General features: G+C 32.9%; 2 protein-coding genes across 2 annotated transcripts; both read left to right on the top strand.

Annotated features, from left to right (window-relative positions):
• Window positions 1-532: 532 nt before the first annotated feature.
• LOC145625509 (protein TONSOKU-like) lies at window positions 533-12616 on the top strand. The gene is made up of 20 exons (XM_081678534.1): window positions 533-1054; window positions 1744-2538; window positions 3839-4015; window positions 4131-4222; window positions 4836-4934; window positions 5900-6360; window positions 6437-6480; window positions 6593-6730; window positions 7052-7199; window positions 7964-8083; window positions 8741-8841; window positions 8971-9094; window positions 9590-9702; window positions 9962-10073; window positions 10270-10374; window positions 10456-10522; window positions 10604-10724; window positions 10816-10986; window positions 11705-11822; window positions 11911-12616. Exons 1-20 carry the CDS (start codon window positions 782-784, stop codon window positions 12390-12392), a joined length of 3861 nt encoding a protein of 1286 aa, XP_081534660.1. The 5' UTR covers window positions 533-781; the 3' UTR covers window positions 12393-12616.
• Window positions 12617-22988: 10372 nt separating this feature from the next.
• Window positions 22989-24883, top strand: LOC145625500 (U-box domain-containing protein 27-like). Its single transcript, XM_081678527.1, has one exon. The coding sequence runs from the start codon at window positions 23402-23404 to the stop codon at window positions 24686-24688; it is 1287 nt and encodes a 428-aa protein (XP_081534653.1). The 5' UTR covers window positions 22989-23401; the 3' UTR covers window positions 24689-24883.
• The last annotated feature ends 438 nt before the right edge of the window (window positions 24884-25321 follow it).

Genomic DNA, 25321 nt, shown 5'->3' with positions numbered 1-25321 from the left:
AACAAGCCCTTAGTCGATTTACTTAGCTACATACACGGCTCCCTTCATTAGTTCGAGATCATAATGAGTCTTTATGTGATTGACAAGTGATAGTATTTATTTCCGAACAACATTATATGAGAATATGACCCTAGGAAGAATAACCTAAGATCATTTGAGTTTTCGACATTAAATCCGAAATCTTCGAAAATAGTCAAGTTTCGTGTATTATAATCCTTCAAATTTAACCAGGGTAACTTTTCAATTCGAAAAAAATTAGCAATTCAGGTGCTTCCTAAAGCTCCTAAAGGGTCATCGAATGTTCACTTGGTGCTCTAAACCATCTCAGCCTTGGCGTATTCACTGTAATCATGTCTTAAGATGTCTTGCCTTTACCTTAAATTATAATCTTATTTCCTACCAACTACCAAGTATATTGACTATACTTTGTTAAATAACAAAATATAATTAAAGAGAAGGACGTGAATAATGTAAAATTCCATATAACTATCGCAGTGTATAAAAAAAGGACCCAAAAAAAAAAAAAAAAAAAACCATTTTCGGCGCAGAGCTTACGCGTTAGGGCTTCATTCTACAAATTCTAAGTGACAGCCCATTCTTAAAAAAAAAAAATGCAAAAATTTGGCGCGAATTTGAAATTATTTCACACCCAAAATTCCACTCTTTCTCTCCTCTTCCTGTTCACTTCCCATCCCCAAATCAAAATTGCTGAATTCCCAACAAAACCCAGAAAAACCCTAAAAAATTCCTTCAAAAAATTTCCCCCAAATCAATTTCTGAAATGGGGAAGAACGATCCAGAGTTATCAGCAGCAAGGAAAGCGTATAGGAGTGCTAAAGATATAGGAAATCGCAAAGAAGAAGCTAGATGGGCAAATGTAATTGGTAATCTTCACAAAGATAGAGGTGAATATTGCGAAGCCCTAAATTGGTTAAGGATTGATTATGAGATTTCTACTTCTTTTTTGCTTCAAAAAGATCGTCTTCCTTCTTGTCAATCCATGGGTGAACTCTATTTGCGTCTCCAAAATTTTCAGGACGCCCTCCGCTATCAGGTATTTTTTTCGGGTTTTCGTGGTTTTGTGTTTAGAAGAGATAACCCGATTTAGTCCGCCTCCGCATGGTTGATGTTGGTAGTATTATGAAATTTGATTAATGGAAGTAATAGGATTTTTTGAGAATTCTCATTTCATTTTATTTATGTTGTACATGTGAATTTAGGGGTTTAATTTCATATAATTGATTATTTAAGGATAAGTTTTTCTTATGCTTTTGTTTTAATTTTGATTGATTCATAAATCAGGGTTTTTATTTTGGAGATGTTATTCTGCTGCTTTTAAATTTGTTTTGTTCATATTAATAATAAGTTTGATTTATGCAACAACAGCTCTTTGTACTGAGCAAAGGTAGTTTCTTTCAATGGTAATCTTATTTGGGTTACTGGCATTTTATAAATATATATTTTTATTCATTGAATTTTGGTTGTGTAATGTTAATATTATTAATGTTATATTATCTAACTAAGATGTTGATTAGTGAAATATAGGAGAATTTTATGACAATGGAAGATGTATGCTTTTGCTAACTGAAAGTATTATTCGAAACAAGAGCGTAGTAAGTACTGGATTTGATTAATTCTGTTATTGTTGATTGGACTAGAATTAGCTTGGAAGATACTATGAACAACCAATGTATCTTTTGCTTATACTTGATAAATTGATTCTGTTTTCTGTTGTAAATGTAGAAAGAGCATTTAGAGCTAGCCAAGGATGAAGAAGATCTGGTTGAGCAGCAAAGAGCTAACACACAACTCGGACGTACATACCAAGAAATGTTTACTAAGTATGAAGATCATTCTGCACTTCATAAGGCTAAAAAGTTTTTCAAATCTTCTATGAGTCTTGCTAAAACTCTCAAGGAAAATCCCCCGGACTCTAAATCCTCTTTTCTTAAGGAATATATTGATGCATATAATAATGTTGGAATGCTTGAAATGGAGCTTGATAACTTGGAAGAGGCTGAAAAAATTCTTACCAAAGGATTGGAGATTTGTGATGAGGAGGAGGTGAATGAAAATGACGAGGGGCGCACCAGGTTACATCATAATCTTGGATTTGTCTATATGCAGCTAAGAAAGTGGAACAAAGCTCGAGAGCATATCAAGAAGGATATATTGATATGTAAGAATATTCGCCATCGCCAAGGAGAGGCTAAAGGCTATATTAACCTTGGTGAACTATATTGCAAGGTTCAGAAGTTTGACGAGACCTTGCAATGTTACCAAACGGCTCTCAAACTGGCAAAATCTCTGGAAGATGAATTTGCTTTGGCTTGTCAAATTGAGGAAAACATTCGAGTTGTGAAGGAATATATTAAAGTGAGGGAGGATATAAAAATGGAAGAGCAAAAATTAAAGAAGCTTGAGCGTAGCATGAACACGGCCAAAGGCATTTCAAGTGAAAGGAAGTGTTTAAGGCAGCTAATGAAGTCTCTTGATCTTCTTATTGATAAAGCCACCGTTATTTCTGCTTGGGAAAAAGTAAGTATCTAGTGTAAGATTCTTCCATTGTACTTAATCCCTGAAGAACATACTGCAATTAGTAGATATATATGAAACTTTACTGTTTCTGCACTGAAGATTGTCTCTTTTCTTCTTGATAATGGCCTTTAGGGTTTATAACTATAAAGTGGGAGATTTTATTTCACCCGTATATTCCAAGAGCCACAATGATATGTCTCAAGCAAGTTTCGAGCTGTTGAGTAGATTGAGGGAGTTTGCTTTGGATTTTGTTTTCAAATCATTTTTGATGGCATTAGAAACTATATTAATGCACAGAAAGGGCTAGTTATAAAAAATGATGCTCAAAGAAAACAAAAAAATGGAAAATGACATGTCCTGCGATTCTTAACTGTAAGGTAGATTTCCTTGGAAGCTCCTGTAGGCTATAGCACAAGCCTATCGGTAAGTTTAGTTGCTGTACTACACTGTTAAAGATAGAGTTCTTAGAGACCACCTGAGAGCATTCTAAATTACCTCTATTGTAGCATAGACCACAAGAAAGCAAAAAGGCATCATGTAGCTTGTAGGTGTGCTTTTGACTTCCAAGAAGTGAAGAATATGTTTGGGTTGCTGTGAGCCTGTGATAACAGAATTGTACCATTTTGCTTACTTGCTATACTTGTCTTAGTGTCATGCCCTTTCCTTCAGTTCCATCTGGAGTTCTTTGTTTTGATCCACAGATGGTTCTTAAAATTTACCATTGTATAAAATGGGGCACTTGGGTGCTGAAGGCAACATGGGTCATGCACCTTTTTTGTCTTGGTGAGGGTGTGAGGCGTTTTCAGTGAAGCACATACACTACTTTTTTCCAGATTATTTTCTCTCTTATATCAAGCGTGCCTCACTTGTGCTCCTTGAGCCTTATTGCTATTTATTAAACGCAGAATTGATGGAACAATAAGTTGCATCTTTCTTCTCTCTGCTATTTTTTCTTCATGCAAATGGAGCTTTAGATTATGCTGTTTGTTTCCAACTTAACTGCTTGCTCTTTAACCTCTGGCTGGAAAAAAATCTAATGCAGGTCAGCAGGTTACTTATCATTTTCTTACATCCGTGCTCAATTAGTATACACATTTGAACATGAACTTGTGCTGGAGTTGGACTTGAAAATCACATTTCTAAACTTGGCACTTTCTTCTAAGAATTCCTGAAACATGGATAAATATAAAGCCACTGTTTTTACTCATTAGTGCTGTGGAAGCTACAAATACTATTAAGCTTTTTTTATGTTAAAAAAATATATATCTCTGTTATCTAACTTTGGTTCATTGTTTTCTAGCATCGAGGACTTGCAATAAAGAAGATAAAAATTGCAAGCGAACTAAGTGACAAAGAAAAGTTGGCTGATTCATATTTGGTTGTTGGAGAGTCATATGAAAAGCTTAGGAATTTCGAGGAAGCTCGTGAATGGTATACCAAAAGTTGGGATATTTATAAAGTGATTGGTAATCTGGAGGTTAGTTTTAGTTTTTTTTTAAAAAAAAAGTTGTTTCAGCTTTCTATTTGCTCAACATGTCAGAGGTACGAGTTTGATTTAACCTTCTCTCACAAACTCACAATGGTGATTTCAGGGCCAAGCATTAGCAAAAATCAATTTGGGTGATGTTTTAGATTCTGAAGGTGATTGGCAGGGTGCCTTAATGGAATTTCAAGAAGGTTATAGGTATAACACTTGATCTCTATCCTCATTTGGAAAGGTGCTGTCAGACCTGATATTTCTTGCTGTAGATCATTTTACTTAAGCGGAGATTAATTTCTAATAAGGTGGAAATCCATACATAAAGAAATCACATGTGTGACTTTTTTTAAACAAAATTTATTATTCAGATGTGTTAGATACAGAGTTAACTTGTTTGATTGTTTGTTTGTTTTGGATGACAACAATAACAACAGCAGCAGTATTGAAGCCTTATTCCCAATGATCAGTGGGCTACATGGACCAAGATTTTATCTTCTATGGTCGTCAACCATGTTCATGATCCTCTATTCTCTTCTATCAATTACTGTATATTTATGTGCACTTATGCGATATGTCCAAACTCTTTATTTCATACTTATCTCCTTCCATCTACGTCATCTTCGGTCTCCCTTGGCTTCATTAATATCAACTTTAGCTACATTAGTTGCTACTAAAATATTAGGAAAACTATTTGCTTAGACCTTGCTGCTTATTGGTTAGTTAAATGTGATACAAAATATCAAATTGGGTCTTCAAATACAAACACAATGATATATTTGAGTATATGTATGCTTATTATCTTTTTTTTTTTTTGCAGGATTGCAGCTCAAGCAAAGAAAATTACTACGCAAATTTCTGCCTTGGAAAACATGCATTACATCCACATGATTAGATTTGATAATGTTGATGAAGCTAGGTATTTCTGTTCATCATGCATGACCATCAATAAAACAAGTTTCAGTTGGATATTATATCTTTTTTCTTCAGTGGATTCTCTATTAGTTAGTATTTGCAGGGTGCATTGCAAATGATATTTGTGTTGTATCTTAATCATAAGCCAATAACAACAAAAAAAATATAAAATTGTTTTTTATATCTGTAGTTGGTAGAAGATTTTTCTGTTTATTTGCTACTCATTGTATGAGATAAAACAAACCTGGAGCCTATTTTCAGCCTTTATTTTTAGAGGGTGTGGAATGGTTATGTCTTGATGTTAAATGACTCAAATGGGGCTCATCCTTTTAGGATATTTTTTGTTTGTTTGAGCTTTTGCAGCTAAGTTCAGGATGTTAATATTACGCAGCTGCTGCAAATTGCTAAACCTGCAATATTCATCTCTTACTACTAACCCTTTTGATTGGTGGAAAGCATATGAATCCTATTACCAACAAAAGGCAGAGAAAACAACAATAAGTAATAATAAATAAAATGGCTTTTTTTTTCAAGGGAAAAATATCTGTTTTGCAGACTTCTCTCTCTCAAACCATACATTGCCAAAAAAAAAAAAAAAAAAGCTTCCCTTTGTATATTTCCTTCTTTCACTTCTCCCAAATATTTCCTCAAATGAATTTGAGTAAAATATGAAGTTTCTCTAAGGAACTGATGGAGGGAAGGAGAGAATATTTTGATACAAAATATCCTTCGGTAGTTATAAAAAAGTTGATATGTAGCTGACAAGATGAAAACACTTATGATTGAGCATTTGAGCTGATTTACCATCCACGATTTTCTTAGACCCATTGGAGGGTGATGATGTGGAGCACTAATATTGATAAATGACCTTTTCTAGATTATACTTTCCTTAGTCCATCTTTATTTAAGTTTGGGTTATGTATAGAGTGCGGAAAAACTTATTTCTGTAAGTGACATTGTGCTTTGTAGGAAGTTGAAGCTTGAGATAGAGAGCTTGCAGACATTATTAAACAATGAGCAAGAGCCACATAATGCATTGGAAAATGGCTGCTCTGAAACAGAAACTGAGGGAAATGATAGTCTCTCTGAGGACAAGTTTGTTGACTGTGGATTATCTCACAACAGTGAACCCCTTCCCATGGGCAAATCTATTTCAAGCCTTGAAGACCTTGAAGATGAAGAAGTTTTGAGTTCACTTTCCCGCTGTAAAAAGTTGCAGAAGCTTGAAACAAGCAATGAAAATGGGGCTAAAAGAGTTTCTGGGACAGCTGAAGCATTAGCCAAAAACTTACCTGATTCACTAAAAAGTCCGTTGACCACTGTTGGCCGAAAGCGTGCTCGTCTAGTTGTTTCTGATGATGAAGAGGATGCTCAATGCTCAAACATGAGCCTGGATGCTACTCAAGAGGATATTGCTACGTCAAATGAATGTGGGTAAATAAATATCTGTGATTTCTGTTACTTTTATGATACTGAACACTAATCCTGTTTCTTAACTACTTACAGTAAAAAGTAGAAGCAATCATCTTGATTCAGCCCGTGACCAACAGGTAACTTTTATTGCAAAAAAAAAAACAATTTTTTTTATACCATACATCTATTATAACAGTAAGAGCCACAGATTAAATACTATTCTCTGTTCATTCACCCTATTTCTAACAGGATCTTGTATTGGATGGCTGTAAACACGACACCAGTTCTTGTAATCTTGTGAACCATGAAGAAAGTTCGTGTTCATATAAATCTAGCAAACCTGAAGAAGCTGCTCACAGTAATCGCAAGTCTCTAGCAGACAATAAGGTATTTAGGGCACTTGTCTTAAATACATGTGTTACTGATGTATTGAGAAGGTTTTATTTTCATCTTTTATTAGTCTAAAATCCTAAATTCTAGTTGCATAGGCATCTGATCAGCCATGCTTATATTATATTAGCTGAAGACATGTGTAGCTCCTACCCTGATACCACCAATAAGGCAGGAATAATTATGAAAACAGATCAAGTCAGTTGATGAGATTTCAAATTGAGCATGCATGTTGTAGTTATTAGAGTAGATCAGTGAATATTCTTGCATGTATTTTTGTGTGTATGATAAACTTCCCTCAACCTTTTTATTTGTCAGTTCGGCATTAGAATAAAATTCGAAGATGCTTCAGTGTGCATTGAAGCTGAGCCAAGTGTTTTTGCTGGTGAATTTGATATTGAAGCCTTGAAGTTGCAAGCAGCCTGTTCCTATTACTTGCAGTTATCTTCACAGAGGAGGTCCAGTGGTAGGAAAACCTTGCAGTATTCAACTTTATTCTTGCAATACCATGATGATTAGAGCACCCATGAAATTTAGGATTTTAAACTTTATGGCTCTATAGAGATTCATTGTTAGTCAAATAGAATCTGTCCATGAAAGTTTATTGGTAATTATATTCAGCTCATTTCCACTGCCTTTGAATCTTTGGGTAGGTTGTGAAACCTCATGCTGTGATAGATAAAAGCCAGAATTTAATTTGTATTTTGCACATTTAATATATTTATAGTGTTAGATACTGAAGAACTTTGATCAAACTTAACCATAAAACCACTTGTTAAATCTCTCTTTATCTTAATAAACAACTCTCATTGCTTGTGTGGCTTAACTTTAATAGGAGGTTAGAAAGTTACCGTTTGAGTACTTGTTTGATTGCCATAGTTAGGTAGAATAGGGATCTAAAACTTCAGTGAAGAGTGGAAATTCCCACAAGACATGCAAAAAGTACATAACCCTTGGGGTAAGTTGCTCTTTCTACATTAATTCCTTGAAAGTGCAAATTCCCTAGTGTCAACTATACATGAAAATGCCATTTCTTTGGATATGGGAATAAATTTCCGGGGAAGTGCAGCTTCATGCACAAATTAATATAGGGATATCAAACTATTGCATGGCACACTTTCACATGCCTTCTATTATGAATTAGAGAATTCATGGGTTTTGCAGTGATCCATCTTTAACTTGATTATATGAAGATGGCTGTTCCAGTAATGCATTTATGCTGTCAAACAGGTCTGTTGCCAATTATTGACAACTTGAAATTTGGAGAGCAGATCCTTGCTGCTGATCACACAATGGATACTCTTTTGATTGAAGCTCAAGCAGGAGGTTCAATAGAAGCTTCCATTAATAGTATGCATATGCTCTTATAGATGATCTTCATGAATGCTGATCTTGTTTTTTTTATTACTGTACTATTAATTGGCATGACACCTTAGCTTGATATATGTGCTGATGTTATTCTTTGCTTACTACATGGCTTGTGTAGTTGTATTTCACAAGTTTGAGGTGTACTGTGCTCTCTGATGCAGTATTGTAAGAGGTTTTGGCTTTCCTCTCTCCTTTTATTACAATACGGAATGATAATTGAGATTTTTTATTGCATGAATGAAGCATATTGACGACATATACTATACGGTGTTTTACACAGTTACTACCCTACTTTGCACTGAAGAAATATACATGAGTGACAGAGAAAATGAATAAAAGGGACAATCTTTCATCTCTATTTGAGTACTAGTCAACAAATATTGTTGTAAAAGTAGTTCATTATATTTCTACCATACTGTGAAAGTTCTTTATTGTTCTTCCAATTCTACTCTTAATATACAAAATGTCCTACTACTTGACTGATCATTCCTGCTCTCCCAAGCTGTCTAATCTTTAGAGTCTCTTTTGCACAGTACAATAATCATGTGGAAACATATCAAAATATATTCCTTATATTTAATGCTATTATGGTAATTGGGGGATCTACCAGTTAATCACTTGTGATCTAAACATTGACAGGATGGGTGCAGAAGAGATTGATAAAAATGTATGTTGACTGTTGTCAGAGATTAGCTGAGCCACCTAATATGAAGCTGCTAATGAAGCTGTATAATTTGAAGGTGAGGACATACTGAGCTGTTACAAGTGACCTACCTTATCCACTTTCTTTTTTTGTTGTCTATATACTGTACGGGGTAAAACATGAGCTTTCATTTGTTTTTTTCTGTTATTTGCTTGTGTTGTTGCAGATTTCTGAGGATGAAGTCATAGTGTCTGATTGTGAGCTTCAAGATATGTCAGTAGTTCCTCTACTGGATGCTTTGAGTGCCCACAAGACTATTTCCATGTTAAATCTTTCTCATAATATGTTAGGTAACCACGTTGATCAAATGGTTGCATTGATACTCCTGTCTATTCCAAATTTTTGTTCACTTACATTTGCCACTTATATTACTCTATGCCTGTAAAAAGGCTCTCTCCCTTACCGAATTTAAGAGTGGTTACAGTTATGCAACCTTAGACTTGTAATAATAGAGAGCATGTTAATTAGTTCTTGATCTGATACTCTACAACTGTCAGATACTGCACAACAAATAAAAGGTGTACACATTACCATGAGCCATTTCGATTAAGTCCGTTATCATTCAAACTTGCAAAAGTAAAAAATGCAAGGCAATAATAATGGAACTTTGGAAGTGAGACAGGATGGTTGAAGAAAACGTGAGTCACAAGACCCACAACTCACAAATTTCAAAATTAATATATTTGGCAGAGATTTTTAATTTCTAAAATTTGTTGGTCAGATCTCAAGTTGATTGGTGTAGGCCTGGTAGCTTATTTAGAATTTAATCTGTTTTCTGCCTTCAGGGAATGCAACAATGGAGAGACTCAAGCAAGCATTGACATCATCAGGTCAGAAATATGGGGCCTTGGTGTTGGATCTGCACTGCAATTTGTTTGGGCCAACTGCTTTATTTCAGGTAGATTATTATCCTTTTATACATTTCGCTTAGTAGTTTTCTGCAATTAGAAATAAGGTATGGTTGTAGACCTTAAATTCATTTTGGAAGACAAAAGGAAGTTTCTATACTGTCAGTAATCAAGTTGCCATAAGAAACAGTTTGTTGTGACTTGAGAAGATAAGAGGAGCTTTCTGGGCAATGATGTTGCATCACTTTGCCCGTTATCTTTAGTCTATATTTGATTCTTTTTTTGTTTTATTCTCTTGTGTATTTACAGATTTGTGAGTGCCCCGTGCTCTTTAGTCGATTAGAAGTTCTTAACATCTCAGGAAACCGTCTGACTGATGCCTGTGGAACTTACCTGTCCACCATATTGTGTAACTGCAAAGGTTAAACTATTTTTCTTCTTTTATATGTTCTGATTTTGTTTCACTAACTCCATGAATTGATGATAAATATGATATGGAAGGTTAGCAGTCGACCTTCTCGGCTGTTGTACACTTGTAACTCTGCAGACGTGTTTAGGATTTGGAGACTATTTCTTCGTCTAATACTCAAATCTGTTCTCTTGGTTTACAATTGCAGGTCTTTATAGTCTGAATATGGAACGATGTTCTATCACATCCAGAACAATTCAAACAGTTGCTGATGCGTTGGATTCTGGTTCTGTACTGTCACAGCTTTTAGTAGGTAATGACTTGGTCAATGTGTAATGTTTAATACGTTTTCATCCTTTGATTGAACTTCTGACTTAGTTTCCTTTTTTGGCAGGACATAATAACCCTATATCCGGTAACTCTTTATCCAACCTACTAGGGAAACTTGCAAAGCTTGAAAGGTGAAGTTTCATTCTTATTTGCGATTGTCATTATAAATTTTTAACCGATATTGTAGTGAATAGATCTGTGGATATGAACAGGTTTTCAGAACTGAGTCTGGATGGCATAAAACTTAACAAGCATGCATTTGACAGTGTTTGTCAACTTGCTAGATCTTCATGCCTATCAGGTCTCATGCTTGGTGCAACAAATATTGGTTCTGTGAGTGATAACATCTTCAAATTTGATCATTTTATATTGGTATTGCCATTGATCCTCCTCACACCATGCCTTGGCTGTTGATAACTTGTAGGATGGAGCTTTAAAGCTGACCGAATCTTTGTTCCATGAGACCCAAGAGCTGGCAAAGTTGAACCTATCATTTTGTGGCCTTAGACTGAATTTTGTTGAAAGACTAAAGATAGTTCCTGCAGTATTGAATATACTGGAGTTGAACCTTGCTGGAAATCCCATTACGTCAGAGGTTTGCTTCAACTTCAAGATTAAGTCAATACTTAGATGTAGTGTGTATATCTGTTAACTGTAGGCCTTCAGTCTATAAACAAGAACTGATCAACTTCTAGATTCTTTTTAATGGATACAACAGCAATCAGTGAAGTATAAATTCTATTGAGAGTTGAGACTAGGTCTTAGGGAGTTTCAGATAGCACTACTCTAACTAACTTCGGGTTACTACAGACTTTTAATTGGTGTATGCTGATTAAATATCAGTTTGGTCCTTAAATAGATAATGGACTCACCTTTTCTAATATTTGGGAGGGGTGTAACGTGTAAGTGTAACTGGCGTAACTCAAATTTATGTACAGTAAGGTTCTAGGAACTAAATTTAGGCTCCTAATTGGGTTTTAAATTAGGATTTGTTCTGTTTTGGGAATGAATTTTTCTGTTTTATTTGATACCTGAAGGCTCAAAAGAAGTATAGAGAGAAAGGTGTGTGTGTGCCGTGTGTGTGGGGAATCCTTAGGTTCAAGAGGTAGATGCTTGAACTATGTCATTCCTCATTCAGAACTGGTTTTAAAATACGTGTATGAATTAATGCAATGCTAGTATTTAACCTAAAAAATTATTGTTCTTAGGGATAGAGAGAACCCTTTTCTGTATTTTGTTACCAGTAGATGCATTTGCTGATGAGGTCCTAAAAAAGCAAAACCTTGATTAACTCATTAGAGCTTTTACTGCAGGCTGGAAATGCATTAGCATCAATACTTGTGAATCCAGAATGCAGTCTGAAGCTTTTGCTGCTTAACAAGTGCCACCTTGGTCTCACTGGGGTTATCCAAATCATGAAGTCACTTGCTGGTTAGAGTTACTAAACTTGCCCTATTTTTCATCAAATTCTATATCCATCAACAAACTGATGCTTGACTTATTGTTTGATGTCTTAAAGAGAACGAGTCCCTCGAGGAACTCAATCTTGCTGGCAACATTGAGCAAGAACAACTTCAACATATTGGAAATGATATTACAGGCAATAAGAATTCAGAAGCATTAGGCTCTAAAAAAGTACTTCAAGATCCTGCAGGTGAGCAACATGAAGAAGACGCCTTTAATCAGCTAGTAGTAGCTGATAGTTACGAGAATGATTCAAAGGCTGAAGATTCAGATGCACTACTTGCTGACACCTGCAATAGTCAAGACAACCAAAGGATTAAGGAATTATCAGATGCCATAAGAAATGCAAAACATTTGCAGTTACTTGACCTCAGCAACAATGGCTTCACAACTCAAGTAGCTGACGCCTTCTACACTGCATGGTGCTCTTCTACAAGAGCCGGTGTACCTCGCAGGCATGTAAATGATCAATTACTTCACTTATTTACACAGGACAAGATTTGTTGTGGACTAAAACCTTGCTGCCGAAAGAACTGATACTGCATCACCTCATTCTCCTGAAACGTTTATGTTAAAATTTGTATATATTTATAATCTTCTTATGGTAGGATTAATATTTATATAAGACTAACATTTAGGACATTAGAAGCCTTCTGCAATGCTGTATATGATACAAGTACATGCTCATTAAAGATTGAAAACCGAATTCAGTGAAGCATATTCTTTGACGCTCTTGTATAATTCTTCATGTATGATGTACTCTAATTAGCTAAAGTTCAGCATTAGTTTTGTAAATTGCTTGATTAGCCTTCACATTATTGTTTTTTGTTTTTGAAGATCCAGTCTTAGATGTCAATAGTCAATACTATACACAGGGACGCTACTTGTTTAGCACAACAGATTTAATAACTAGTAGAATTTTCTTTTTCTTTTTTTTTTTTTTTTTCGAGAGGTAGAAAAATCATCTTAATTTAAGCATTACTCCGTATTATTTTTACACATCTATAGTATTGAGTATAATTGGAATGTTTTGTATCTTCATTTTAATATTTGGTACCATTTTGGGTATGAGACTTTGAGTAGTAATTATATGTGATCAATGGGTAAATCATCAAGGCCTTTATTCATTTTGGTTAATATTATATGATCACGATAAATAATTATAAAAAAAAATAACTTAAGTATCATGAGTTGTTGCCAATTTTCTACTGTATCAAAACTCAAAAGGTATTGTATTTCACCAAAATTAATAAATGTCAAATTATATTACATTAGTGTGTTCTATTCTCTTGATATTTACTCAGCTAAACTTTTCTAAATTTATATGATCTTACTTGAAATGACTAATTGAACTATATTACTTGTAAATCGAACTCTTTTTTTTTAAAAAAAAAAACATAAATTGAACTTGATAAACTCTTATTAATTCTCGTAAAATCTTATTAGGGCTTAAGTTGTTGCTTTGTGAGATTTTTGAGTGATTTAAAATGATTAAATTTCATGTGAGTTAGACCAGGGCGGGCTCACGAACGTTTAAGTATAAGCTTGAAAGAACTAAGCTTCCTCTTTAAGGGACTAAGCTGGGAGTTCCATCTGTCTCAATAAGTCGAGGAAGGGTTATGTAATGAGCCTCTTCTCATTGGATTTCACGAGCCCAATCGCTTGTTTCTGCCCCCTCTCCTTTCCTAAACTCCAAAAAAGGCAGGGAAAGCGAGCAAGGGGCAGCCTTATTGTAGTTCCTTTCCCCTGTAAAGACATATTAGTCTTATTAAACTAATAGCTGATGCAAATTTCTTTAATTTGCATATGCATCAAAGATAAAAAAAATTAAAGAAAAAAAACTTATACAAAAGAGGAAAAACTATGATTTACCATAATCATGCTCGAATTTCATTTTAATTATGGCAAAACTAAAGTATCTTTTACCATTGACATTTAAGGGTGTCCTCCATTTGCGCAGTGAATGAGCTGAATCCTAAACTTCATAATTAAATTGGATAATCCATGATTTTCTATGATTTTCCTAGAAAAAAAATACGTGAAAACATTATGTATGTGATTATGACAAGCAGTAACATAATTTCAAATATTATGGCCTTAAATATTACAATCATACTAAATAAATAAGTAGCAAGTTTAATTATAATCACATCTTTTTGATGATATAAATAATTAAAGAGAAAACATAGCTCATGGCCTCATCTTATGTCAATCAATTTTGATTAAACATTTGATGGGCCATATATTCTCATTGTCACATATTTTTCATCATTACTTCTCCAGCTGAATAATTAATAATTAAAGCAATTTTTTTTACAAAAATATTAATAATTAAAGTAGTATTTAAAATAAATTAATAATTAAAACCTTCTTTTAATTATTTTACTTTTGGCATAAAAGATGGAGCTTATCGTTTCTGTTTTTTTTTTTTTTTTTGCTATAATTAATAGCATTTCACATGATTAATCAATGGAAATTACAAGTACTTTAGAATTTTAATATTATATTTTGAGTCACATGATGGTAAAAGTTACTGTAATTTATTATGAAGCATAATATATTAGTGTGATTTTTGCATAAGTCAATTTCTAGGAAACTAATACAGTTTTTTTTTTAAATTTTTAATTAGTAATGAAGGTTTTTTTTTTTGGACAGCAGACAACCAAGGAAGGCCTTTTTCAACATTTAATCCAAACAAATTATCCACTGAGAATAAAAAAGGCTATAGAAAAATAATTTTAGGGTTTGAATGAGTTATAATCTAAGTTACATGTGACTCTTGTGTCTGATTTTTGACTAACATCAAGATTGAATGCCTAGTGCTCTAGGTTTCTTTGAGGGTCCATTAGGTATGGTAGGTTACTTAATTTATGACATTTTTATTTTGACTTACATTCCATAAAAATATAAAAAGAAATCGTCATTCATTCATTTGTTTGTTGTTTAAACTAAAAGGCTTCCATATGAGTGTATTATGGAGTACTTATAAAATAATTTTTACTTAAATACGATACATGGTGGAATATATTCGTAACTTAATTCATTTTTTACTATGTAACACTACAAATGATGTATTATTATTCCAAAAGGTTTGTATCGTAATCAGAACTCAGGGTTTGTTCACATATACTGAATTGAGCTGAACTAAACTGAATATTTTATGAGAGAAGAAAATTAGAAAATGAACTGATTGGAGCTGAACTGAACTGAACTGAAATTAATTAAGCTGAAGTGAACAAACCTCAGTCACTCGGATAGCACAAGTAAATACATTGTAAATTGTCTTTTAAAAAAAAGTACATTGTAAATTATTATTCATAGGTTGTTATTTAAATAAATGATTTTTCTAGATTCTCAATATATATTTGTATAATTTTTCTAAAATAAATTTAGTCCTCTGATAAAAAGGGAAAAAACATTCATTGTTACTCCATACATTGTACTCCGTATAAGAGAGGAATGTCACATTTTATCTCCTTGACTCCATTTAAAAATTTAATTCCTTAGAATCAGCCTTAATTATTGTTGAAAATACATCATCCAATGAAGCTTAGCTTATCCAAATTAGAACATGCATGTGAAAATGATATATATCATTGCATACCTACCTAGCTAATTACTCTAACATTATTTGTCACTCGTATGTACATTAACATATTTCAGTGATGTTATTCTTATTTGGCCGTGTATTGTATTAATAATTGTATACTTCATGATTTTATATTATTATTATAATAGCATATATTAATTCAATTATCTTGTACTCCACATAATATTTTCATAATAGTATTATATAGACAACACCTAATGATAAAGAAAATGGCAGACAAACTGGTGGACATACATGACCCATGAAAATATATTTCATTTCCATCAATTGGGGTGCATATCATTGTACTCGATCTTTCTCTTTTTCTTATCTACTTATACAAGCAAGCTACAGTTTCTTTCTATAACGTGACAAACCATTTGTCCATTGGGTTAACCTATGCGAGATTTCGGTCTGATAAGACAGTATCTCCTATCGTCCAAAATATATAAAACAATAACAACATAATTTAATTTTAATTTTTTGAAGTAAATAGCCCAAAGAGGCTTAATTTAATTTTATTCATCCCCTTATCTTTAAACTTGCATGGCCTACAGAATTGTGCAGAGTTTTAAATAAATGCAATTTGTCTCCTACATGTTTTATTCTTAATTAATTAATTATTACTCCGTCATAAAGTTCTCACATTTATATTTAAAATTAAAATAAATCTAATAAATAATTATAATGAGACTATTAGTTCCGAACAACATATCTAACTGAAGTAAGGAATTTTATACAGAATATACAAAAAGATTATTGCGATGAAAATAAATTACACTGCATGCAATAATAGAGATATTAAAAACAAAAAAAAAAAAAAAGAAATTTAAAGATATACAAGTAAAACAATGAAGAAACCAAAGCTTGAAGCAAAAACCATATAATATAGTCCATTCATATAATAGTAATAATACTATATACTAAGTTGCTCATAACATTAAATTAAGAATGAGCTCAAAAATGTACAATAATCTAACAATTAAGTAGAGGAAATAAAATTAAAATACAACAATGTACCCACCAAAAGTTGTTGTGTCAACTATTTTTAGTAAATGAAAAACCTCCCAAAAAAACATGCATGTCAGCTTCATAATATATATGATCATAATCCTTCTAAATAATTAATTAAAAAAAAAGGAAAAATTTAAGGAGATCTCCAGCTTTGTAAGCCAAGATCATTGTGTTTTCTTGAAGGAGCAGAAGAAGGAATAGGAAATCTCTTAGGAAAGAAACCTAAAAAATGACCCGAATTCGAGTATTTGGGTCTTGATGGGTTGAATCTAAACTCATTTGTAGTTCTCAACCCTTGACACAAGTTCATGCTAATGATGAACATGGTTAGCAACATAATGTGCACCCAAAACTTGTTGATTAGTGATGATAATCTTGGTCTACTTCTCATGGTATTTGATTGGCTTACGATAACGATGACGACGACGGTTTATCTTGTGATTAGCACTCGTTGAGAGAAGAATGTAGAGGTTGAGGAAGGGTGGTAGGAATGAAGGGAGTTAAGCTAAGTTTAAGATGAAGAAATGGTGTTGGTTTGAAAAGGAGGGTTGTTTTGTTGGTTTGAAATAGTCATTTTTGGGGTTATAAGAGGGTGAATGACAAAAGCAAAGAAAAAGAGAGAGGGAATGAATTGAAGAAAGGAAAGGAGGAGTAAAGTGGGATGAAGAGAATGTGTAAAGAACAAAGTGAAGTGATGAGGTAATAGGAGTTGGAAAAGGTCAAGTTTTTTTTGTGTTTTTTTTTCATGTTTTTGAAAAAAAAGAAAAAAACTTTTAGGGTGATCAGATGGTAATGTGGTATGGTGGTTAGGTAATTTGAGTGAAGAGGGTCCCACTGTTGAATTTTATTTTTTTGGGATAAACCAAGGTTGAAACTTTGAAAAGAATTGTACCCTAGGTAAAAATTAAATGAATGAATTACTTGTAATATACACTTAGAAATTAGTGTACATATTTAATTTGTGGTAAATAAACGTGATCATTTAGGGCATGTTCACATTTATTGAACTGAACTGATTAGAACGACACTGAATTGAGCTAAAATGAATATTTTATGAGAGAATGAAATTATGAGTTGAATTGAAATAAAGTGAACTGATTAGAGCTGAACTAAACTAAAATTAAGCTAAAGTGAACAGGTCGTTAATTCATTGAGAAAAAGTAGCATTTAAATACTAACTTTAATTAAGCTTTAGTGTACGTAATTAATGAACCTCTTTGATCTAAGACATGTATTCCATATTTACTTACTATGTTGTTGGATAATTTGTTTTATACTCGTACTTTATTAAGACGAATATACAAGTACAAAGATTGAGGTAAATTAAAACTAGTGAATAAGAGCAAGTTTAGCCCCAAGTCTTAAGACTTGGGGTGACATCATCATTTTGAGTCTTAAGATTTATACTTAAGACTTTTCCCATTTTTCTTCAAAAATCTCAAGCAAGTCTCAAGTTGAGTCTTGAAATTTCAAGACTCAACTTAAGACTTGAGATTGGGACCCACTTCACTTTAATTTTTATTATCCCTTTTTTTTAAACACTTTTCTACATATAATATGTCAAATATTTAAGTCTTAGGGCTAAAGTGATAAATTTATGTAAGTCTTAATGAGTCTTAACAAGAATTTTCTGACATCATTTTCAATGAGGACCACAAAAAATGATGTCACATCCAAGTCTTAAGACTTGGGGCTAAACTTGCTCTAAGGGCATGTTCACATTTACTTAATTCAGTTCAGTTCAGTTCAGTTCCTAATTTTCCTCTTTCATAAAATATTCATTTCAACTCAGCTCAATTCAATTCAGTTCAGTTCAGCTCTAGTCAGTTCACTTCAGTTCAGCTCAATTCAGTAAATGTGAACATGCCCTAAATCATATAAACCTAGAAAATAAATGAGTGGAGGACCCTACACTTGACTCAATTTATCAATCTATGAGTTAATCACTTTAAAGTTTAAGCCATTCAATCCTAGGATTTGAAATTTTCAACGACTACCAACTTCCTATTTCTTGAATTGTTGTTGTTTGATTGATACCATGTTTTCATATTAGATAAATTAATAACTTAAACAATTTACTAATATGTCTTAAAACCTAAGATATCTTTATTTTATATCCATATTGAGTATACTGTCATATACAAATGAAGATAGGTGTATCTATTTTTTCTTTTTCTTTTTCAATCACACATCTTTTTGAATGTTTTTTTTTTTTTTAAGGACCACAAAGACAGGGATTATGAGAATCGAAAGAGAAACTCTAACCACTTGAATTATTTCTTATTCTCAACTCGTTGAATGTTGATACATGAAAACTCTCCAACAAAATCATGAAAAATAGAGATACTAAATAATTTAATAGGAAAAGTACGTTTAGAATCAAAGAGAAAGATTTGATAGTGAAGTAGCCACATAATTTAAGGAAATTGTCTCTCAATATATAAGTTTTTTATGTCTTTATACTCTATATAGTCTATACAAATATACTATTAAGAGTACCTTGCTGATGTATAATTTAATTTTATTATATTGTTGGAGTGTTGCAAAGTTTGGCAGTTCCCCTTTTGCCGGAGAAGGGGTAAAGATTTTCATGTACGAATTTGGAAACCAAACAGTTACCCTTTTTTATTTATTCAATTATACTGTTACTGCATAGGGTAAATATTATTTGTTGGGGTAAATTTTCAAGTATCACCAAGTTTTATGTAACTTTATTTTCATTAAAGTGGGGTGAAACTTAATTGAATCACTAAAAGCAGGGTGAAAATTAAAAGCTTAAAAGAGTGAATTTTTTTATGTGTACAGCTGTTTGTGAGACAAATTAGAATAATAGAATTACTGCTTACTTTCATTTGTAGTACTACTCCATTACTCTTATAGTCTTATATGGTAGCTAGCCGAGGTCACATACATGATTACTTATGAAAGTGTTTCTCTTATGTTCATTTATGTTGGAGTTAGGGTCTATTCTGATACGATTATTTTCATTTCAGTTCAGTTTAGCTCTAATAAGTTCAATTAACTTCAACTTTAATAAGTTTAGTTCAGTTCATATTTTACTTCTCTTATAAAATATTCATTTCAGTCCAGTTTAGTTCAGTTCAGCTCTAATAAGTTCATTTTAGTTCAATCAATGAGAACATGCCCTACTAGGGATTACTCGTCTATAAAAAATTAAGCTTAACATTAGGGTCTGTTTTGATTTACATACTGAACTGAATCGAACTGAACTAATTGGAGCTGAACTGAACTAAGGGCCTATTCTCATTGACTGAACTGAGCTAAACTGAACTGAACTGAGCTGAACTGAACTGAACTGAACTGAGCTGAAATGAACTGAAATGAATATTTTATAAGAGAAGGAAATTAGGAGCTGAGCTGAACTGAACTGAACTGAGCTGAGCTGAATTGAATTGATCAACTAAACTGAACTGAATTTTAACGTAAGAGAACAGACCCTAAATAAAGCTGAAATAAATTGTTTATGAGAGAATGAAATGAAGAATTGAACTCAACTCAACAGAATTAATTGGAGCTGAACTCAACTGAACAAGCCCTTATAGTTAAGTGTAGATAATTAGATAATCGTTGTTTTTTAATAGTGCTTGGTTTAGTTGATAGTATTTTGCCTCTTTAATCAAATAATCCGTAATATGTTTGACTCTATCTTACTGATTGAGATTCTTGAATTGGAGGAGAGGACCTTCATATTGTTTATCCCACTTTCAAAAAATTGAGTTGTATTGTTAGCTTGTTTGATTACTTCCAAGAGGTTCTACTTTAATAGGATCATCCTTAACTTGTTATATTTTCTCCTTAATTGAGTTTGTGCATTTTGTCAATAACCTTAATTAACAAAACCCCCAACTCCTAGTTGTACTTGATTGCTTATGATATGTCAACATTGTATCATGTAATAAATGTGGTTCTATTTATACAATGAAGTTGGTAAAAGATGGAAGCTAGAGGCCAAGTACGTCAAAACTTGCAGAATAACATTAATTGAAGTAACAAAACTCCAATTTCATTTCAATATCAACTTCAATACTCAAGAGCAGTTAATTTGATTGGAGAAAATGTGCAAGTTATTGAAGTAGTCAAATTGATTAAATGTTCAATTTATTTTTCCATAATTGGCCCTCTTTGATTTGACACTCCCTTCAATTTTGATGGACCCATCTTATACTATTTGTCTACTCTATCTTACATTTTCATACGTAAAGTTTGGAAGATTTATTTGTTTGTTTTGATGTTTTTTACACGTTAATATTTCTTCAGTTTTTTCTATTTTTCCGTTTATAATTTTTCAGCCTTTTTTCATGTATACAATTTCATTGTTATAATTGGAAATCAGCCAAGAAGAAAAGTTCAATAATCAAACAGTTAGATTCAAAAATTGTTTTTTTTTTTTTTTTTTTTTCCTTTTTCTTTCATAGTACTAATTCATTTAATTGTTACTGGGCTGGGAAATTGGGCCACTAAGATGTAGGACTAACTAGCCCAAGGCCCAAGTACATGACAATTTTGTGATATAATATAATGATGAGAGATGCATAGATTTGCTTTAATTTTGGCTAGTTGTCCACTTTTTATTGGGTTTAGGCTTGTAATAAGCAATCCCAAAAAACATTCCAAAACTAACCCGTAAAATAAATGGAAGTTTTGAATAGTCTACATTTAGGATAACGTAGAGTGAAAGGAGTTTTAGTTAGTTATAATGTGTTCAAGTTGTGAAGCCTATAATAAGCATCATTCCATGATCTAAGGTGCTTTTTTTTCCCATTAAAATCATACAATAAGAGCTTTTTATATGTCATGATCTATGAAGTATGTTGTCATAAAAAGAAGTATAGGGAAGGTTATTTTTCTTTCTTTAACACTTGGAATTTTGAAAGTAATCAGCTAAATGAATCAACTAGCAAATGAATTGATATTATTCATCAAATACAAGTAATCATTACTCAATATATCGCAAGTGTTGACGAGTATAACTAGTTTTGAATTTGTAGACGTAACTTCAAGTCTAGCTTCAACTATCACTTATAGAAATTAAAGTCAAGCTAAGAAGAGAGTACACGGATTCAACACAAATTCTTAAATGGACCTGCTTCACACTAATTTATTGTGAACCACTAACATAAGAGAAATTAGGATTGTTTTATTAATAAAAAAAATAAAAATAAAAATAAAAAGTCACTATGTTGAAATAAAAGTCATTATGTTGAAATAAAAGTCATTTTGGTAATATAGGCTAAAATTGTCATTTTGGTAATATAGGCTATAAGAGGTTAATTTTTTTAATAAAATATTTTATATAATGATCAATATGAATGGTAAAGATAACTAATTTTAAATTAGGGTCATAACGTCGTATTTTAAGTTCACAATAATATTAAACGTTATACATATTTTAATAAAGGTCGCTATGTTTAAAATAAGGTTCATTATGTTTAAAATAAGAGTCATTATGTTCAATATAATGCTAGTTGTGTGTGTTTAAACCTCAGGTTCACAATAATAATATTGTAGACCAGGTCCACACAAGTCTTATTGCGGATTTAAATAGTTAAATGGAAACTTTGAAAGAAGAATAGTTTTGGATAGATACCAAAGTAAATCACCAACACTTTGGTTGAAGTGTAACAATTGTAAGCCATAGAGTTGGGCATGGGTTGGGTCGACACGATAACTTTGTTATTAAACACACATAAAAATGGTATGACTCAATAAGATACAAGTTCAATATAGCAGGACAAACACGTCGATGGACGATGGGCCATGGGGTGTGCATGAATATCATTTTTAAAAGTTGGCACAAAAACGACCAGAAGTAAAATTTATTAAGAGGGATTATTAATGCGACATGTGACTTACCAATCCATGCATTTCATTTATTAAAGATCAATAGCGATTAGCGAACCAACACGACACAATACGATTTTTTCTTTATCCATTCTAAACCATTTTCACTTAAACAAAAAAGTAAAAAGACCCATTAACATATCACATTAACCCCTTCTATTTTTATTTTATTTATTTTTTTTTTTTTGTCAGGAGAAACACATAAACTTACCCGACCCTCACCCGTTTATAACAAATACGCATTAATCTTAGGGTCTGTTCACATATACTTATATAATTTCAGTTCAGTTCAACTCTTATCAATTCAGTTCAGTTTAGCTCCAATCAGTTCAGTTCAGCTCCTAATTTTCCTCTCTCATAAAATATTCATTTTGACCCAGTTCATTTCAATTCAGCTCCAATCAGTTCAGTTCAACTCTAATCAGTTCAGTCAGTTTGATAAATGTGAACATATCCTTATTTTTTAATTTGTAAAATAAAAATCCCACGGCAAGAAATGAAACCCGACTAAAGCATAAAGGGGCCACACGCTACTTTGCTTAGCTCCAAACTCCACAATTCCACAAATAATCCACTTGACCACTTCCAAAATTCACAACCAAAAAATGCTTCATAAAATAAACTTTCATTTTGTTCAAAAGATCGACTAGTAGACCTATGCCGTATCTTACAACCACTTTTATTTTCCCACCCACTGAATTCTATAAATAAAATCAAATTAAATACACTTCCAAAAAATAAAACTAAAAAAATCACAATCTTTCCTTTTTCTCTCTTTTTTTTTGACCGTAGACCACACCAACATTGAATCGAATATATTTAATTATTATATTTCCAATTAAAATTCTCCCTTCTTACGTCACCCTTCTTCTCCTATACCTTTCACATTTGACCTCTTTTCTTCTTCTTCTTATACCATTCTCTCTCTTCCTCCTCTTTCTCTCTCTTTTCCTTCTTTCTCTCCCATTTTTCCAAACATTTCTTTCATTTCATTTTTATTATTTGATTGATTGACTGATTTATTAATCACAAAAATTAACAAATTTCCCATAAAATTAAACTTTTTTTTAAAAAAATTATCATGGGTAAAGATGAATTATACATCAGTGTTCCAAGTTTTTTCAAGTGTCCAATTTCATTAGATGTAATGAAATCACCTGTGAGTTTGTGTACTGGTGTTACCTACGACCGCACCAGCATCCAACGGTGGTTAGACAGCGGAAACAACACGTGTCCGGCTACGATGCAAGTACTAGACACCAAAGATTTCGTTCCTAACCATACCCTTCAACGCCTCATTCAGATCTGGTCCACCAACCACCATTCCGCCTCCGCTCTCAAGGGTGCTCTTCTTCCGCAATTCCATTCAGTGTCATCTGCTTTTGTATCGGATTTGATAAAACAATTGTTAGAAATAGAGAAGGAAAAAGAAAAGGATGATGGGGTTTTGTTCGAGGGTGTTGTTAAGATTCTGTGTTTCGCTTCCGAATCGGCTGAGAACAGGAGATTTCTGGGTTCAAATGGATTGTTTGTGGATTTTTTGATTCGAACCGTGTCCTCGGGAGGTCCGGATCTGTCCCCGGACCTCCTCGAGGCCGTGCTCAAACTACTCCATCTTGTCATTGCCTTGAATAATGGCAATGACAAGATGGGTAGTAGCAGCCGCTGCGACCTTGTTTCGGCCCTGGCTCGGGTCCTTAAAACTGGCCGGCCAGGGTCCAAGGTCGCAGCGGCTGGGATACTTGAGGCATTTGCTCAAGACGTCGAAACGAAGAGAATCATGTTCGACCACCAAGAGTTCGGGGTCGAGCTCTTGGGAATACTAAAGCAAGGGAGATTCGAACAAGAGGTAGAGAAACAGGCAGTTTTATCCTGCCTGATTTCTCTATCCTCCCCTCGGCGCAACAAACAAAAGTTGGTCCGAGCGGGAGGGGTTAAAACTATAGGCGACATGATTACCTCACACGGTAACAATAGTATTAGCGTTAATAATACTATTGTTACCGTTGAGCTCCTTTTCACCCTGCTAGAATTGCTAGCAGGGTGCACGGAGGGTCGACTAGCTATAATCGAGGATCCGAATTGTATACCTATGATAATCAACAAGTTAATGAAGGTTTCGAGCGCTGTGAACGAGCATGGTATTACACTATTATGGGGTTTGTGTTACTTGTTTCGCGATCAAAGAGTTAAGGAATCTGTTATGAAAAGTAATGGTGGATTAACCAAGATATTATTGTTGATGCAGAGTGATTGCTCCCCTGCTGTCAAGAGGATGTGCTGTGATTTGCTTAGGATTTTCAGGGTTAATTCTAAGTCTTGCCTTTCTAGCTATGATACTAAAACTACCCATATTATGCCATGTTAGTCTTGGGTTATTTTTTTTTATTTTATAATTTGGGTGATGAAATAGGTGAATTTGGGAGAGATCAATATACAAGAATTTTGTAAATGATAAGGAAAAAAACAAAGAAATTTTGATGAATTATAGAAAGGAAATTCATTCCTTCATTTATTGTTATATTTTGACTAGCTATGAATACTAAATTTACCCATATAGCCATATTATGCATTGTTAATTATATTTTTTGGTATTTTTTTAATCCCTTGCTTAAACATTTGAGGATATTATTGGTATATTATGTCCAAAAAAAATTCATGTCAATATTATATTTTTTTTCGGTGCAATTGGTAGATGAGATAATGATGAACAATAAGTTATCAAAATAATACAGTAAATACGGAGTAGAATTATTACTAAACAAGGTAACATAACATAACTCACTTTTAGGGTGATATGTTTAGGCTAAAGTAATAATTAGAAAATAAAAATTATGATTAAGGATATAGACAATGTACTAACTAGTAAAGGAATATGCCAATGAGTTTTACCACAAATTTGCACAATGTAGCGTAAGCGTTTACCAAATATACCAAGACAAGAATATTAGGCATATATTTATAAGTAAATTGTAGTATGCACTAAGATGCTTTCTTCCAC

Source organism: Chenopodium album, chromosome 1, assembly GCF_948465745.1.
Source record: "Chenopodium album chromosome 1, dcCheAlbu1.1, whole genome shotgun sequence".
NCBI classification, from domain to species: domain Eukaryota; kingdom Viridiplantae; phylum Streptophyta; class Magnoliopsida; order Caryophyllales; family Amaranthaceae; genus Chenopodium; species Chenopodium album.
This window is presented reverse-complemented; position numbering and strand designations above follow the sequence as displayed.

Bases quoted from the DNA above. Each gene is read 5' to 3' on its own strand.
- LOC145625509 (XM_081678534.1), top strand. From the start codon at position 782: ATGGGGAAGAACGATCCAGAGTTATCAGCAGCAAGGAAAGCGTATAGG. The intron at 8,842-8,970 runs GTGAGGACATAC...GTGTTGTTGCAG, and splicing joins TGAAGCTGTATAATTTGAAG to ATTTCTGAGGATGAAGTCAT. The intron at 9,703-9,961 runs GTAGATTATTAT...GTGTATTTACAG, and splicing joins GGCCAACTGCTTTATTTCAG to ATTTGTGAGTGCCCCGTGCT.
- LOC145625500 (XM_081678527.1), top strand. From the start codon at position 23,402: ATGGGTAAAGATGAATTATACATCAGTGTTCCAAGTTTTTTCAAGTGT.